The sequence below is a fragment of the Galeopterus variegatus genome, unplaced genomic scaffold (assembly GCF_000696425.1).
Source record: "Galeopterus variegatus unplaced genomic scaffold, G_variegatus-3.0.2 Scaffold107, whole genome shotgun sequence".
NCBI lineage: Eukaryota > Metazoa > Chordata > Mammalia > Dermoptera > Cynocephalidae > Galeopterus > Galeopterus variegatus.
In genome coordinates this window covers 734,575-754,132 of record NW_007726218.1, presented here as the reverse complement: position 1 = coordinate 754,132, position 19,558 = coordinate 734,575, and the positions used below count along the sequence as shown (strand labels likewise).

Below are 19,558 nucleotides of genomic sequence, written 5' to 3'. Positions count from 1 at the left end.
TAAAGAAGTGTTATCAGTACTTATTCAAATATTTGGTAGAGTGCATTGGTGACACATTTTGGTCCTAGGCTTTTATTTGTGTATAGTTCTTTTTTTTTTTTTTTTTTTTTGTCTTTTGTCTTTTTCCGTGTCCAGCAACGGATCGCAACCCTCAGTGTTGCCCCCGTACCGGACCGGGGACCGGCAACAGGATCGCAACCCTTGGCGCTGCTCCCGCTCCTTGCTCAGCCAGTGAGCGGGAACCGGTCTGTATGTGGGATCCGAACCCTCGGGCGGGAGCGCCGCCGCGCTTCCCAAGCGGCGCACTATCCAGTGCGCCACCGGGCCAGCCCTTGTGTGTAGTTCTTTTGTTACTATGTCAATCTCTTTACTTTTTATAGGTCTATTCATAATTTTTATTTCTTTTTGATTCAGTTTTCATATTTGTGTATTTTTAGGAATTTGTCCATATCATTTGTTACTTATTTATTAGCATAATATTGTTCATAGTATTCCCTTATATTTTTTATTTCTGTAAGGTCAGTAGTAATATCTCCTCTTTAATTTATGGTTTTAGTAATTTGAGTCTTCTGGCTTTTTCACTTGGTCAACCTAGCTAAAGGCTTGTCAGTCTTTATTGGTCTTTTCAAGGAGGCCATTTTTGGTTTCATTATCTTTGTCTAGTGTTTTTCTATTCTTTATTTTATTAGTTTCTGCTCTAATTCTAATTATATCCTTCCTTCTCCATGATTTAATCCCCTCATGAATGGGATTAATGCCCTTATAAAAGAGGCCTGAGAAAGCTGCCTTGCCCCTTTCACCATGTCAGCACACAGCAAGAATGTGCCATCTATGAACAAGAAAACTGACCCTAACCACACATTATATCTGCTGGTGCCTTGATCATGACTTTCCCAGCCTCTAGAACTGTGAGAAATAAACTTCTGTTGTTTACAAGCTGCCTGGGAAATGGTATTTTGCTACAGAAGCTTGAATAAATTAAGACAGATTTATTTTAGGTCCAGTTGGTTTACAATATTGTTCAAGTCTTCCATTTCCTTTCTTATCTTCTGACAATTGTTACTGGAAGTGGGATATTAAAGTCTCCAACTATTACTGTTGAATCTTCTATATCTTCCTTCATTTCTGTCAGGTTTTGCTTCATGTTTTTGGAGCTTTATTGTTAGGAGCACATATGCTTATAACTGCTATATTTTGCAAATTTACATTTTGTCATTATAAAATATTTCTCTTTATTGCTGGTAACATTTTTTGTCTTGTAGTCTCTTTTGTTACATGTTAGTATAACCACTCTAGCTCTCAAGTGTTTGATGTGGCACAGTATATGCTTTTCCATCCTTTTATTTTCAACCTATTTGTATCTTTGAATCTAAAGGTGTCTCTTGTAGACAACACAGAGTTAAATCTTATTTTCTTAAAAAAATCTAGTCTGGAAATTTTGCCTTTTGATTGGATTGTTTATTCACATTTAATGTTATTATTGATATAGTTGTGTATATGCTTGCCATTGTACTTTTTCTTTTCTATATGTCTTAATTCTCTTTTGTTCCTATACCCTCCTGTACTGATTTCTTTTTATTAAGTGAATATTTTAGGATGTAATATTGTAATTCCTTTAATGAATTTTAAACTGTACATTATTTTAGTTATTTTTTCAGTGGCTTCTCTAGAGCTTACCATATACATTCTAGCTTATAAGTATCTGCTTCAGATTTCTATTAATTCTAGTGAGATATAAAAATGTTACTCCTATATAACTTTATTCCTCCCCCCTTTTGCTATTATGGTTATACATATTACATTTTGTGGAAGGGTGAATTGTTCACCCCTCCCCCAATATGTCCACATCCTAACTCCTGGAACCTGTGACCTTATTTAGAAAAGAATCTTTGAAAGTGTAATTAACTTAAAAATCTTGGGATGAGATCATTCTGGACTTTCCAGGTGGGCACTAATTCAAGGGACAAGTCTTTTAAAAGGGATAGAAGAAGAGAAGACCTAGACACAGAGGAGAAGGCCATGCGAAGATGGTGGGCAGAGACTGGAATAACATCAGGAGCCTCCAGAACATGGAAGAGGCATGGGACAGAATCCTCACAGAGCCTCTAAAGGGAGTGTAGCCTTACCAACACCTTGAGTTTGTACTTCTCCCCTCCAGAACTGGGGGGAAAGTGTGTTGTAAGCCACCCAGTATGTGATAATTTGTTACAGCAGCCACAGAAGACCAATACTCATCTATATGTATTACAAACCCAATAATACATTGTTATAATAATGATTACTTTATGTAACTTTATATCTTTTTAGAGATGGTGAAAGAAAAAGGAGAGCAATTATATATTTACAGCATTTCTTATTTACTATTTATAGTTCCGTTCATTTGTTTTTGTAGATTTGAATTACCATCTAGTGTCATTTACTTATCTTGTACAACTGTTTTCCCATCCACCTCTTGTGTACTGTGATTGGCAAATTTCTTACATTTCTATACATTTTAGGTCCAACAATATATTTCTACATATCATTTTATACAATTGCTTAAGATACAGTTTTTCTATTTCATTTTCAAAATGTGGCCCTTAGAACTTAAAGTCACACTTTGGTTAGTCAAATTAGCTCCAAGAGGAGGAGATCCTTTCATTCAAAATACTGCATATGTAGTAATGGAGTTAAAATTGCATTTGATTCTTTAACAGCCACATCACATACTTTCAACCCATCACATGATGGATTGAAGACCAGAATTCATGTTGTTTTTGCTAGATGCTGTTAAACCACAGATCAAAAAGTCCTAAACTTTCATATTTTATTCTTACTCAAATTTGCTGAATGTCACTGTATTAAGAGCTAATCTATCTGGTTCAATCACATAATGTATTTTTCCACATTCAAGTTTTGTATTCTTACATATTTGGTAAGCATTCACACTAGATCGTCATTTGAGCTGCAGATAAAATTTTTTTCAAGTGTGAATGAAAAGGAAGGCATACAAGCACTACCAATCACTTTACCTAACATCAGTTTATTAGATAGTGCTTAACTTGAAACAAAAATCTGTGAACAATACTATCAACATTCTCCAAAAAAAGCTCTATGAAAATCTTATATTATATTACAGTTCAAAAATTATAAGCAAAATACCACTAGATCACCATTGTGATAAATACTTAAAAAGAATTTGATTAAAAATTGATGGCTATTACAAAACTGACTTGGATGTTCTAGACTATACAAGATAAGGAGATTTGTATATATGGATAAAATGTATTGCTAGATAAAATTTATAGGTAATATAGTTTTCTACTTGTGACATCTCAAAGAATCAAAGGAAAAAATAATTAGAACTAAAAAGAATTCACTTAGATAATTAGTTTAAAAAATAAATATAAAAATCATAACTTTCCCACATATCTTCAATAACTAAACGAAGTGTGATTTCTACCAATATGGATAAATGAAAACATGCATTTAAATGTCTCTCTCATCCATGAAACTCTCAAAAACAACAAAAAGAACAGCAAAAATTAAACACGTTTTTGCTGAAACTCTATTTAAACTGCAACCATAATGTATATGAAATTAAGTTACCAAGTGCCGTGAAGATTGGACCAAAATGTGAGAATACTAAGAGAGGATGCCTGCCCCTGGAGATCTTGGAAAGAGCTGGTAGACTGGTGTTTTCCAAAATAGTTATTCACACTGAGATGCAAAACTCCTTGTTTTAAAACAAAAAGATATAGGTATAGAAGCTGAAAGCAGAACTTTCTCATAATCATATTTGTCAACACAAAATAGGAGAGAAGGCAAGACTGAAGGTGATAGTGAGCAGATGCATCATTACTTCAAGATTGAACCTAAGGATGCGGCAAAGTGAAGAGAAAACTCTGGATGACTAATTTCCCTGCAGCCCTCATCAGTTGAAAATATGTAAAAGCTATGTTACACACAAACCACTCTATCAAACAGTAAATAAGTGAATGTTTACCTTAGCCCAAAGCACTGCTGGCCCATCTATTTATATTCTCCACTTGCAAATAGCTGGTCTTGGAGGAACTCCTCTCAAAGATAAGTAGTAATAAAAAAGATCCAACAGAGAATTTATACTAATATTGCAAGAAAAGGCAAAATAGATATGAAAATTACAGATGAGATTACACAACTGAAAAATTTTACTACGAAGCAGATAAAATTAACTAGAGGTCTCTAGTCAAGAGTCATGCAACTTATTTATTTTCTCAGTTGGCAAATAAAAATTGTAGACATTTATGTTATACAACATGTTGTTTAGAAATATGAATACATTGTGGAATGGCTAAATTGAGCTAATTAACATATGCCTTACCTTACATATCATTTTTTTGTGGTGAGAACACTTTAAATCTACTCTCAGCAATTTTCAAGAATACAGTACATTGTTATTAATTATAGTCACCACATTGCAAAATAGATCTCTTGAACTTATTTCTCCTGTTTAACTGAAATTTTGTATCCTTAACCAACATCTCTCCGTGCTTCATCCCCTGGTAACCACCATTCTACTCTTTACTATAAGATCTAGGTCCACATGTAAGTGTCTTTCTGTGCCTGGCTTATTTCATTTAGCATAATGTCCTCCAGGTTCATCAATGTTGTCACAAGTGACAGGATTTCCTTAGGCTGAATGTATTCCATTGTGTATATATACAACATTTTTTCTAATACAGATTTAGGCAATATGGCTAGAAATCTTTTGAATTTATGGGTTAAAGGTAAGTTTAGTGGGAAGACTTTATAATAATAGTCTTGGCAATAGATGGTAAGCAGAAATTGCAACTATATTTTGCATACAGTCCACTTAAAGTTATAAATCTTGTGCTTAATTAAAAGCTTGAAAATACATGGATTAGAGGAAACTATGGAAAATTCCATAAAATGACAAAATGAAATATTAGCAATGAAAGGTACTGCAAAAGAGAAGTTTTGTTGATTCATGATTTTAATGTTTATCTGGTCATCTTATCCAGAAGTCTCTAATCTTCCTCATCTTTGGAAAATCCTTCTCTCTTAAATATTGCCTTCGCACAAATCCCAGTATATTTGAATAAAAATGCAATGCTATGCCTAAAATTAGGGGGGCACTTTGTGGGATAAATTCATAGATGTCAGTGGCAGTATAAATAGCAAAATGGGAAAAAGGAAGCTAAAAATCTGAGAGGTGGGTGAGGAAACAGTCATTTTTGTGCGATTTTCCATGCTGATCCTCTGTATGAGTTTTTCCTTTTCCTCATGCCCTAATCTACACCCATATGTACAGCTCAGAATTTCTAAACCTGGTATAATTGGAGGCCTGACTGCAGGTCTAAAAGTAAGAGGCTTTCCAAAAGTTGGGTACATCTCTCCAGGTATATTTACTCTGTGTGAATGGAAAAGTAGAAAGAATAAACTTTCATCTCAAAGCAGTGTATTAGTCTGTTTGTGTTGCTTTTAACAAAATATATAGAACTGGGTATTTTATAAAGAAAATGAAATTTATTGCTTACAGTTTCAGAGGCTAGGAAGTCCAAAGTCCAGGGAACACATCTGGTGAGGGTCTTGGTGGTGGCAACAGTGACCCTGGGGTCTCACATTGCAAGATGGTGGAAGCAGAGAGAGAAAAACTCTTTGTGGTCTTTCCTTCTAAAGCCCTCAGAACCATGTCCCTGGCCACCATTATTAATCCATTCACTACGGCATGGTCCTACAATCTAATCACCTCTTCAAGGCCCCACCTTTCAATTACCATGATAGGATTTTCCACCCTCAACATTTACAAGTGGGGATTAAGCTTTAATGAGATTGGGGGGCATCCAATCTACAGCAAGCAGTTAGCTTGATTAGCTGCATTAAATTAAGATGAGGAAATGGAAATCCTAAACTTTGGCACTGAAGCAGATAACTAGTTTTGGTTTTGAAAATTGGTGAAGAATAAATTCAATTTTTATGAACTGTTATTTCATATCCTAGTGAGGTCTCTTAATGATCTGTACTTGTGATGCTACCTAATGGGCTAACATGTTTCCTGCTTTAATTTTATCTGACACTGGGTGTTAATACTCTTCTGGTTTCTTAATTCATAAAGTCAGGGGGCATACTACTTACATTGTCTTATCTTGCAGCCTGCCCTTTCTAGTTCCCTGGAAAAGATAAAGCATGGGTTTGTGATGTTCAGGGAAGGTCACTGGTTCTCAGCGAAACGCTGGAGTTACCAATCCCACTTTTAGTCTTGAGAAGGTTGGAGCTGCCCCTCTCCACACCATTTTAATTAGAAAAAATTTAAAAATTATATAAATATTCAAACATATCTAAAAGATGAGAGAATTGTGTAATTAACCCCCAGGCACTATCACTCAGCTTTAATAATTTTCAGTAATTTTAGGCAGTTTTCTGGCCAGAAAATATAATGTCCTAAAGCTTCATTACTTGATCCGTGTTCAGTTTTGCCTTTTAAATTTTGATTCTTAGAGCTTTGAACACTGCAATTGTATTAAAAGAGGGATTTGAGTGAAGGATTTAATGTTGAATAGTCAATTAAATCAGTGTCTTTTCAGCTCGCCTCCCTCTCAGGGTAAGCACCGGTTGTTGGGTGGTACGCGGAATTTGGCTGTATTTCTTGTGTATCAGCGATGTTTCTCATAGAACTAACTGATCACTGTCCAGATTTATGTGCAGAAGACTGGATTAAAAGCGAAACTGGAGAAAGTATGGGCATCTAGCTTATTCCTACCTTGCCTCATTGCTGTATTCTAAATATTTACAGAGAATAAATTTACGAAGAGTAGTTTTCTGGCCCCACTCTGGAGAGTATCTCAGTACTTTCTTCCCCCTCTTCTTCTTCGCATGTCCTCTTGGGGAACTGGTTGTCAAGTCTTTGAATTTCTGGTTCTTGGTATTGACTGGCTTATGACCTCTTCTTTCACCCAGACCGTCAACGGCCGCTTGCAAAGCATTGCCAGCATGGTCTCTTGGGGAAGGAGAAACTGTTGTCCCGCACCTCCCCCCAAACAACAACAAAAACCCCCCAAAACCAACCAAACAAAACCCCCCAAAACCAAAATAAATAAATAAATAAAAACGAAAAAGTAGCACCGTTAGCCTTGTGCTCGCTGGCTTTTGGCTCTTGGGATATGTGAGGATGCCATGTGGTCTTTCCTTCTAAAGCCCTCAGAACCATGTCCCTGGCCACCATTATTAATCCATTCACTACGGCATGGTCCTACAATCTAATCACCTCTTCAAGGCCCCACCTTTCAATTACCATGATAGGATTTTCCACCCTCAACATTTACAAGTGGGGATTAAGCTTTAATGAGATTGGGGGGCATCCAATCTACAGCAAGCAGTTAGCTTGATTAGCTGCATTAAATTAAGATGAGGAAATGGAAATCCTAAACTTTGGCACTGAAGCAGATAACTAGTTTTGGTTTTGAAAATTGGTGAAGAATAAATTCAATTTTTATGAACTGTTATTTCATATCCTAGTGAGGTCTCTTAATGATCTGTACTTGTGATGCTACCTAATGGGCTAACATGTTTCCTGCTTTAATTTTATCTGACACTGGGTGTTAATACTCTTCTGGTTTCTTAATTCATAAAGTCAGGGGGCATACTACTTACATTGTCTTATCTTGCAGCCTGCCCTTTCTAGTTCCCTGGAAAAGATAAAGAATGGGTTTGTGATGTTCAGGGAAGGTCACTGGTTCTCAGCGAAACGCTGGAGTTACCAATCCCACTTTTAGTCTTGAGAAGGTTGGAGCTGCCCCTCTCCACACCATGGCGCCCGCAGCCGGAGCTGGGGGCGAGATCCCAGCCCGCCGCGACCGGAGACGCCGCTTCCCCAGCCCGGGAGGTTTCCCTCGTGTCTGCGCCCCTAGGCGGCGCTGCGCTCCTCCGCACCGGGCCTGCTCCGCTTTCCCAGACGGCTGCCAAGGCTCCAGTCTAGCAAACCTAGCTCTCGGCCGCCAGTCCGGGGTAATTCCGGGTATTCCGGAGGCGGAACGTCAGCAGTCGCTGAACCTCCAGCTCGCAGCGGAGGCGGCCCGCCGGAGCTTGCTCTTCACCGCGGCTTGTGCCCTCGGGAGTCCGGAGTATGGTCCCAGGTCGCTGGTGGTGGAGCGCGGACGCCGAGAGAGACTATGGTGGGCTGGGGGGTGGCAGTTCTGTGCCTGTGGGTGTCCTGCGGCGCTGCCGCCGAACAGCTGGAGTACTTAGTGTTGGAGGAGACGGAGCGGGGCGTAGCCGTAGGCAATGTTGCCGCGGACTTGAAGCTGCCCGCGGCCGCTCTGTCCTTGAGGAACTTTCGCTTCCTTTCCAGCCACGGCGAGCTCTACTTCGGGGTGGACCTGGCCAGCGGTAGTTTGGTGGTCCGAGAAGCGGCGGACCGCGAGCAACTGTGCGGAACCAAAGCTGCCTGCGTCTTGACCTATGAGCTAGTCCTCGAGGACCCGCTGGAACTGCATAAGATACACGGTCACGTCCTGGACGCCAATGACAACTCACCTCTCTTCCCTGCCGGTGACGTGCAGCTGCACATCCCGGAGTTTCTGGCGCCTGGAGCCCGATTTACTCTCCCTAATGCTCAAGATACCGACGAGGGAAGCCACGGAGTACTAAGCTACAGCCTGAGCCCCAGCCAGCACTTTCGCTTGGACATGGGGTCACGGGTAGACGGCAGTGAATACCCAGAGTTGGTGCTGGAGAAAGCGCTGGATCGCGAGCAGCGCGCCACCCACCTGCTGGTGCTCACGGCTCGGGACGGTGGGCTGCCCGCGCGTTCCGGAGACGCACAAGTCACCATCATCGTGGTGGACACAAACAACACGCCTGTATTCGAGCGCTCCGTATACCGCACGAAGGTACCGGAGACTGCACCCAATGGGACTGTGTTATTCCGTGTTCAGGCCTCAGATCCGGATGAAGGCTCCAATGGGGAAGTCCGATACTTCTTAAGCAACAGCACGCAAGCAGAGCTGCGACACCGCTTTCGCGTGCACCCTGAAAGCGGGGAGGTGCTGGTAGCTGCTTCACTAGGACCGCCTGAAACGCTGTTGGAGGCGTACATCGAGGCGAGGGACGAAGGCGCCTTCGGTCTAGCTAGCACCGCTAAGCTGCTGGTGGAGGTGACTGATGTAAACGATCATGCCCCTGAGGTGAACTTCATGACTCTCTCCAGCCCAGTACCTGAGGACGCCATCCCTGGCACAGTGATTGCTCTCCTCAGTGTAAAGGATGAGGACCTTGGTCCCAATGGTAGGGTAACTTGTAGCATGTCCAGCAGAGGCCCTTTTCAGTTGAAGGCTTCCTTTGACAACTACTACAGTCTGCTAACAGATGGGCCTCTAGACCGGGAGCAGATCAGCGAATACCAGGTTCTGATCACTGCCTCAGATGGTGGCTCGCCCCCACTTAGCACTCGAAGGACACTCACTGTGTCAGTTGCTGATGTGAACGACAATACACCAAGCTTTCTTCAAGCACAACAGGAACTTTTTGTGGCTGAAAACAATAACCCTGGGACCTCTCTAGGCCGCGTGGTTGCCCAGGACCCGGACCTGGGGAAGAATGGCCTTGTCTTTTATGATCTGTTGGATATTACCTCTGACGGGCCGCCAGCCTCTAGCTTGGTGGCAGTGGAATCATCCAGTGGGGCTATCACTGCCAAAACTTCCTTTGACTTTGAGCGGTTCAGGGGATTTCGCTTCCAGGTGGAAGGCCAGGATGGAGGCATTCCTCCCAGAAGTGCAACAGTGACAGTAAACTTGTTTGTGGTAGATAGGAACGACAATGCTCCAGTCATCTTGTTTCCCTTGCCTAGAAATGGCTCTGTTCCAGTAGAAATTGTGCCCCGCTCTGCCAGAACTGGACATTTGGTCACAAAAGTGGTAGCAGAGGATGCAGACAGTGGTTCCAATGCCTGGCTGTCCTATCACATCTCGCAGGCTTCTGACTTTAGCCTTTTCAGAATTTCAGCTAGTGTGGGAGAGCTCCGTACTGCTCGCTTAGTTCTTCCCACTGATGCAGTTAAGCAGAAGGTGGTGGTAATGGTTCAGGACCATGGAGATCCACCACTCTCCTCTGTCACTCTGGGAGTGCTATTAAGCAACTCTGCCCCTCAGGTCCTTCCGGACTTTGAAGATATCTGGGAGCCAGGAGGGCAGCTTTCTGCCCATAACTTGTATTTAGTAATTGCCCTGGCCTGTATTTCCTTTTTATTTTGGGGGTGCTTACTTTTCTTCGTGTGGATCCAGTTGAGCCAGAGCCCAGATTGTCACTGTCAGAGCTGCTGTCGCTCTCCAGAGGATCTGAGGTGTGAAAGGAAGATAGTTTCAAATCCTTGCATGACATCAGCCACAATAGATGTCACTACAATTGAGAGACTTTCTCAGACTTATCTCTATCGGACCTCTCTGAGACTTAGTTCTGATAATAACAGTTTGCTTTTGTGTGGGGAGTACAATGCTGCTGACCTGAGAAATCTGGTCACTGGGGTAGGACTGAATTTGCCAATATCCTGTATTCAGATTCGGAATAGGAAAGGGGATCACACATGTCAATGCCATGGTAAGCAAACTTTAAGGGATTTTTTTTTTTTTTTTGACTGAGATATGGCTGCTAAGGGTAGGACTGAATTTGCCAATATCCTGTATTCAGATTCGGAATAGGAAAGGGGATCACACACATGTCAATGCCATGGTAAGCAAACTTTAAGGGATTTTTTTTTTTGACTGGGAGATGGCTGCTAGCCCTGTTCTGAAATGTTTCTTAGATGAACATTTGGCAACATTTAATCAGTTGAATGGAATGCTCTTTCTTAGCACTCTCTTGTGCTAAGAATTCTGGGAGTATAAAATTATTAGAAGATTGTCCTGGGACTCAAGGAGTTTGTTTGTTTGTTTCTGAGAAACAAAGGTAAAAAATTAAAACCTATTAAAAAACAATAAAAGTAATATATCATGAAGATCTAATATTAAAAATAATAAAGTACGTACGGGCGCGACACCGAGGGTTGTGATCTAAAATAATAAAGTACGTACGGGCGCGACACCAAGGGTTGCGATCCCGTTACCGGTCAGTAAAAAAGACAAAAAGGAAAATAATAATAAAGTACCAAAAATATTTCTTGAACAATGTATATTTTAAGGCAGTCTGATACCTAAAGTGAAGAATGAAAAGTATGTGAGCATCTGTGCATAATGTGAGCATAGTATCACAGAAGATGGAACATTTACCAAAACCATTACAATACATTATCAAAAGATGACAACTACAACTGATGTAAAAATAAATTGCAATGAGTGTTCCAAGAAGGGAGAGAGAGAACATTAGAGAACATCTGGGTGGGGCAGGGAGAATCAGAGAAGGGTTGTGATAGAAATGTCATTTGATTTGGCCCTTTAGTGATATACTGTTTAGTAAAATGTGTCATATTCTCCAGCCTATACTTTTCAGAATACCATTTTGGCAAAGCAGTCTTCTCTGAGAATGACACTCCAAATCATAGCTGATAACTCCACAGCAGTGGTTTTTAAGTACATAGAAATTATAGGCATGTCTCAGAACACCTATTTGTACTGATAGAAAGAAAATAATACTCTTGGGTATAGGACTTGACAGCATTTAATTTTGTGTTTTTATTGATGTATTTCACAAAGAAGAAAGATGAGTAATTTTTGTCAGAAACATTTGTATGTTCAAAGGTGCACTTACTATTCATAGTTTATTCAACTTGGACTTAATTTTCTTATTTTAGAAGCCAAATATACTTAGCAAATAAATAAATACCATATTTGAGAATAATGCACCTAATAAAAGTTACATGATCCATATACTTCAGTTTATTCCTAGTGGCCATTGTCATTACAAGACTTTTTGAATGGAGTCAGGAAAACATTTTTAAAAGCAATTCTACACCACTTCCAAGTTCTTATAGAAATTGTGGATACAAGAGAAGGAGGTGTGCAGAAATTAGGGAAGGAAAACCAAGCATCCCTTGTTTTACTATTCTAGGCAATAAGAGGAAAAATGTGTTATAAATTATTCTCCCTCAGATAATGATGTTAACTGCAAATAAAATAGATTTACATCCATTGTAATTTTGCATAGTTAATATTTTCATTATATAATAGAATCTGCAATATAAGATATGCTTAGTAAATGCTTCCTAAATGAACAAGTAAATAAATATGTGAATGTATGAATTGGATAGTAACACTGTTCAACATAGAAGAAAAAACTTTAACTTACTTTTCTATTTTACATGTGTATGTATGGTTAAGAGTTTAAAGATTGCTTTCAACTATATTGTTTCAATGAGTATTTTCTTCCTCATGATGTATAGTAATGAAACAACATAACAGAGGGATTTTCTGGCCCTACAGCTAGAATGAAAAACCTCAATGCTTATTCTGGGGCTAAATGTGAGTCCAGTTCTGAACATGACAAAGGTATTAATAGGAACACATCATTACATTGCGAAATTTGCAGTGAATGCTATTTAATAGGATCTCAGTTAATTTCAAGGGAGAAAACTGGTTTACTACAATGTTAATATTTAAGGTATTAAAGCAGTTAATATATGAGCACTTTTCCTATTTATCAAGAAAATTTACTCTTTCTTTTATTTCATTGCTTTCTGTAACAAAGAGAGATGAGAATAACAGTAATGGTTATGAAGTTTGGGAGTCAGGAATTGTTTGAGTAACACATTTTGACTAGACTAGAAAGAAAATATAAGTAAGGAATAGGAAGATCGATGAATCTGAAGTTTGAAGGAAAATCCACTATTTTAAAGCAAAAATATAGCTAATAACAGAGAAAAATGCCCCTGTTCCCCCCAATTTTTAAACTTATATGAGTGGTGAATAAAGTTAACAGACATACTATCCATATGTGCAGGAATGTTGTGCCATTCCATTCATCCAGCTGAGCAAACTTTTTCCATCATTGTGGATATTTCATTTTTTAGGTAGTCCTTTGGTCTAATAATTTTTGTGGGCTGGATATTTCCTTATAAATAAGTAAAGTATGACTTATAAAAACGTGAGTAAAATAACTTCTATAAAGCTGGGATATTCGTAGGCATTATTATTTCTTTCTTCCCGTTCGACTCCATATTGATCCAATCTTGATTCTTTAAAAGAATGTGTTTAATAGTATTATTCACTGCCTTAATAATAACAGGATTCTAGAAATAAAATATTTATTGCTTGAATATTATTAAACAAAAATCATTTTAAGGACATGAAATTTAACAATAATTATAACATGTGCCTGAGTCATATAGAATTATGTTGATGGATACATGTTTATATTTTGTAAATTCTAAGCTCTTTTCTCATTTTAGTTTATAGTGTACATTAATGTAGTTTTTAACATTAAAAATTGTCAGCTTAAAAAATTCAGAAAAACATGTATTTTTCTATACCTCTCCTATTGATAATATTTAACATATATTGTGCAACAACTAGACAACATGTATCTCGTGTCAGTTTTTTCTGTTAAGATTCTTCATGGGTAATTTAATTTTTTTAGGTTGGTATCTAAGATGGTACCTCTGAGATGTAAATTTCTACTTGCTGTTTAAAATTTATTGCCCTGGCAATTTTTTAAAGATGATATAAATGTAGCAAAAATGCATGAAACGCTTAGCATAGAACTGGTCTTATTAAATATTCCACTTGAATGTTATATGTAATTTGAACATATCGATCTTATATTAGTGTATTGTTGTGCAATTAAAGCAGTTTTTTTTTTTTTTTTTTGCTAGGATACATAGAATAAGGAGTACTTCCTTTTTGCAATGTCACTTGTTAACAGAGTGGTAGAATGTTTTTGGCATTCTAGGTGTTTTTATTTGTTAGATACGATCCTTGAGTAGACTTTCCCAGAGGCTAATTAGATGCTTGCTTATATGTATTTTAACTTTGAAGCTGATAACCACACTTATAAAAAAATTTAAAGTGCCATAGCCAAGGAAGCTTGCAAGACATGAAATATATTCAGATTTTTACAAAAAACCCATGGTGGACAGCACAACAGTATTTGTTGTATAATGGAGAACTTCAAACTAGTATAATGGAAAGAAAGAAAGGATTATAACATGAATGGACAGAAGGAGAAAGCAATGCCTGGGAAACATAGGAGTGGGGAAGTATTGACAACATGTCTGATAATGTTAATGGACTATTGATTTTTATTATCTTCAATAGTTGCAGTTAGAGAGAAATAATAATATTCCAGAGATGAAATACACTTAGCTGGGTTGGAATGAAGGTGGACTAAATTACTAAAAGGTTTTTACATTGCTCAAATGCATATCATATAAATATCAGAAATATTAACATTTGGCAGAACATCAAATGAATATGCATCACAGTCCAGGATCCTGACTATAGTATTATGGGAAGTAAGGAATTTGTTGCTCTTGAAAAAGCAAAGCTAAGTGATAAAGGTGGCCAGTCATTTTGTTCCCAATTTTAATTGATGGGATAAGAAAATGGTTCAGGATATAAATAAATTACATGTTTCTTATATACTTCATTTACGAAAAAGAAAGAATTAGAATAATAATTTCTGTCTCAAGCTATAAATGCAGAAGAACATTATATATTCATCTGGAACTTGTTTTGGAATCTAGAAATGAATATGTAATCACATGTTCTCCTGTGCTGCGGAGAAAGGGAAAAATCTTTTTTTTTATACCATCCCAAATTCTTGGCTGTTCCTAGAGCCATCTGGTTGCCATCTACATATATTCTGTTTTCATAGTGGGACTCGAATGACATGCCCCCAAAATATACTCTCTGAATTTAGGCATGTTATATTTATTCTTTAGAATCTTTAAGCAAAGAATACAACTGTTTCGTTTAGACTTAAAATGGTGTTAACACAAAATAAAAACAACCAATTAAGACATCTTAATAGTGGGGTTTTTCATCTATATTAATTAGTCAAGATTGGTTTGTCATTTTCTTTTCTTTACAAGGTTTGGTATCTGGGTTATGCTGGCCCTATTAAAGAAATTTGAAGTTCTCTCTCTCTCTTTCTCTTTATCTCTATCTCTCTTACCTTTTTTCCTATTCGCTGGCCATGTTTGTTAAGATTAGTGAAATAGTTTTCACAAATATTTTGTAGAATTCACTAGTGAAGCTCTCTGTGCCTAAAGCGTTTTCTATGTGGGAAAGTTTAAATCATGAAATCAAGTTTCTTTATCAGTAATAGAATTATTCATATTTTTATTTTTGTTGTTTCACTTCTATAAATTTTATTTTTTCAGAAATATTTTAATTTCATCTAAACCTTCAAATATTTTGGCATAAAGTTATTTGTAATGTCCTTTTGTGATCTCTTACATGCTTTCCATTTCCTTTTCCTCACACAAAATATTTAAAAGATGTGTACTTAATGGTTGAGATTGAACAAAACTCATAATATTCAGTGCTTCATCAAGAATATTCTTACTGGTATTTTTGTTACTGCAAATGCATAATTGTGATTATAATAACTACTGGCACAGTTTGTAGCCACTACTTTGACTCCTTCTATGGTACCCAGTTTTACCCACCAGTGCTTTTGCATCATCAGTGCAAAGGAAAAAGGCAAATCATATTTTAACATCATTTTAAAAATGATTTTGACCTCATGGACACCCAAAGGGTCCATAGATCACACTTTGAGAACTGCTGTTCTAATTCTGTCATTTCTTCTTTGTTTATTAGCTGAAATATTTCTGTAAAGGGAAACTTTCCCTCTTCAACTATTTGATTACACTGAAGTACAGTTCACATAGGAAAGGCAGGATAAGTTCTTGGTTCTTTGCCTTTATTTGGTGGTTTTCAAAAAATAATGAATTTGCTCCCTAGCATCCTACAAAAGGGACCAATAAATTTTATTATGTGTCATTATGAACTAATGGACTTAAATGTATTTGATAGGGCTCGATTCGTGGCAGTTATTAATCTTTTCAATGCTCAAATTATGCTAGCTTTGGTAAGGGGGTGGGGAGGCAGTGTCTGTTCAGGTTGGTTCCTGGGTCTGTGAGTGTGTGTATCTTGTTTTAAATCTTTTATTTTGAAATAATTATATATTCACACAAAGTTGCAAAAATGGTACAGAGAGGTTCCACGTGCTCTTCACCCAGTTTTCCCCAATGGTATTATCTTGAGTCTTTTCCACATCAGTCTTGGTAGTCTTTTGAGCACTTCTTGCTTTCTGGTATGACAAAATCTTCAGGTCATCTTGTGCATTTCCTGTCCCAGACCTGGAATCAGCCATTCTCCAAGGACCCTTCAAGTCTTCTTAGTGGGAGATGATATTTAGAGATATAATCTGTACAATCAGTGTGTTTATTGCTACAGGGTCAGTCAGTGTTTTTAGGTGTTTTCTGTTAGTGAGCTAAAGGATATCAATTTCTTAAAAAATGAAATACACCACAAGTTTATACTAATTTTTCTTTCTTTCTTTCTTTTTTTTCTGACCGGTAAGGTGATCATAACCCCTGGCTTGGTGTTGCCCATACCACGCTCAGCCAGTGAGCACACCGGCCATCCCTATACAGGATCTGAACCCGCGGCCTTGGCTCTCCCAGTGCCGCACTCTCCTGAGTGAGCCACGGGGCCAGCCCTATACTAATCTTTCTAATTCAACTTCAGCACTCTAAAGTTTTTACTTAACTTCATACATCTTATATTTGAATCTACTTTCTCCCACAGCCGAAACCTCAGCTTTCATTTACATCAACATAATCACTCATTTGTTACCCCACACCACTCAAACAATGGACTTAGAAAACAATGCCAGCACTATGTTAACAATATGATTACTGTAACAGTTTAATTTTTGCCATTCTCTTCAATTGTGAAGTGTATGCCATCAGACATGTACAGTCAAATTATTGTGTTTTAAAGTACCTTGGGGGGCCAGCCCGTGGTTCACATGGGAGAGCATGGTGCTGACAACACCAAGTCAAGGGTTAAGAACCCCTTGCCAGTCATCTTTTTTTTTTTTTTTTTAAATGTATCTTGGGATAGTTCCTCTTTGTATAGTTAAGCCACCTTCTAGATACAGAGTTAGGCTCATCTGTTTCAAGATGCTTTCAAATTTAGGACTTGCTTTTTAAAATTTAATTTTCTTTTATAACTATGTGAGATATTTATATGGTTCCAAAGTAAATTTATAAAACAGGGTATGTTTAGACAAGTCTAGCATCTACTATCTCAAACTATATACATTATTCTCCACTTTGATTTTTTCCACTTAAAAATATTAACTCAAGGGCTGGCTGGTTAACTCAGTTTGTTGGAGCGATGTGCTGTAATAAGACCAAGGGTTCAGATCTTCATACCAGCCAGCCAGCAAAAAAAAAAAATGTACCATAGTGGTATATAGTATATAGAAATATAGTATATAGAAATATTCTTTGCATCTTAATGGTGTCTTTTGATTAACAGTAACTCCTAATTTTTTTTTTTTTTTTTTTTTTTAAAGATGACCGGTAATACGCGCGCCGGGCTAAACTCTTCCTAGTTTTCTTTCTTGCGGCAAACTATCAACTTCCCTAGTTGAATTTGATCACTGTGAAGCAGAAGCGATGTGCCGTTTGAATTAATAAAGGAAGTCAATGGTGTGCCTGAAGTTCAGCCACTGAATAAATTACAAAAAGTAGATTTCAGATCCATACAGCCAGGTTGTTATTAAAGCAAGAAATATATCCAGAAAAAGAAAATTGAAATTCAGAGGTCAACACCATCAATGTATTATTTTTCAGAAAATTAGCAAAGGACTGTGTGGAAGTTTTCTATGAAGGGGACACCATTGCTGTGACTGGATTTATTGTTTTGTCAGCACCTTCCACAGGCAGAGATGGTAAATTTTGCATATTTTTGAAAGCATTTGAAAACTTCAACTGTTTATGTTTATGTTAAATCTGTAAGAGATTTTTCTACAGAATCAATGTCTTTTACAAAAAGTAGATTTCAGATCCATACAGCCAGGTTGTTATTAAAGCAAGAAATATATCCAGGTAAGAATTTTCATAACTCAGAATGCTTTTTCATTCCAAAAGGAATGCAGAATTTTATGTTGAGTTTCTTTGTGAGGGCTGTTTTAGGAATGGTTTTTGTCTTTGTCACAATATTTGAGACAGTATTTCAATAAATTATTCTTAATTATTAGCACTCATTAATCAAACATTTATTGAATTCTTCTGTGGTACACTGAAATAAATTTCTGAGGTACAAAGATGAATCAATATAATCCCTGAACCAAAGGTGATCACATTTTTGTGGGGTTAAACAGATCACCTAATCTTTAATTCTAATTAATAAGTATGGTATTAGCATTGTGACATGTGGACATGAGAGAGCTTTTGGTTCCGACATATTAGACCAGAAAAATTGAGCTGGAACTTACAGGATGACTTAAGATTGCATTGTACATTCCTTTTGGGTAAAAGCAGTCTTTATGTGCATGTTGAGAAATTTGGATGTTACCCTAAAAACTGTGGGAGGCCCTTAGCAGATATTAACAGGAGAAAGATGGGATTCACTTTGACGTCAAACTACTCTGTCTTCTAGGTGAAGAATATATTGGAGAGGGCAGGATTAGAAGAAGGATATTTAGTTAAGAGGCAGTTGCAATAATCTAAGTGAGAGTTGATACCAATCTGAACCAGTGGTAGAGGAGACTATGGAAAAGAGATGGATTGAAATAATAATAACAAAAGCCAACATCTATTAAGCTCTTTCCATATGTTAGGTAGTATTTTAGGTGCTTTGCAGGTATTAACTCATTTAATCATCACAAAGGCCTTAGACATAGGTGCTATTATTTCACATCTGTAGATGAGGATACTGCATTTCAAAAAGATTAAGTAATTTGCCTGAGATCATATAGCTAATAAGGGGTAGAGCTGGAATTTGAGTCTAGATGATTTGCCTCAGATCTGACAGGATAAAGAAACAGAATCAACAGGTCTTGGAGAATAGTTAGACTAGAGGGACAAAGAGGAGTTCACGAAACTTCTGTGTTTGTAATTCCTAGTGAGCCTGGGGAAGACAATAGGAGGCACACATTTAAGGAGAATGACAATGAGTTCTATTTTGGGTAAGCTTGAGAGGACTTTGGAGGTGTCCAAGTGATAATGTCCAATAGGTAAATGGATTTGGGGATTTGGAATTCAAAGGAAGTTTGGGCCAAAGCATAGAATGAGAAGAGAAGAAAACCATGTTAAAGGAATTAGTGAAAGAAGGTAGCATGAGTAGTAGACTGACATTGTCTAGAGAAGTAGGAGGATAACTAGGAGGGAGTGGTGTCTTGGCTACTTAGGAAGGCAAGTTTCAAGGCGTGAATAATATCAATAGTACTTGCATAGATTGCTGTTTATTGGGCACTCTCCTAAGTGCTTTACATATGTTATCTCTTTTAATCGTAAGAACCATATAAGTAGTAGTAGTATTCTGATTTTATAGTTGGAAAACAGACACAAGTTAAGTAATTCCAAGATGAAATAGCTAGTTAAGTGGCTGAACAGTGATTTGCATTCCCA

General features: G+C 37.6%; 1 protein-coding gene across 1 annotated transcript in view; it reads left to right on the top strand.

Moving 5' to 3' along the window:
- LOC103601465 overlaps positions 1-11,589 on the top strand; it is a 54,666-nt gene extending 43,077 nt beyond the window's left edge. The window contains exons 5-7 of the mRNA XM_008585877.1: positions 7,703-7,764; positions 7,890-10,575; positions 11,450-11,589. Of these exons, the coding sequence (XP_008584099.1) occupies positions 7,703-7,764; positions 7,890-10,575; positions 11,450-11,589 (2,888 nt within the window). The remainder of the gene's footprint in view (positions 1-7,702; positions 7,765-7,889; positions 10,576-11,449) is intronic.
- Positions 11,590-19,558: the final 7,969 nt, after the last annotated feature.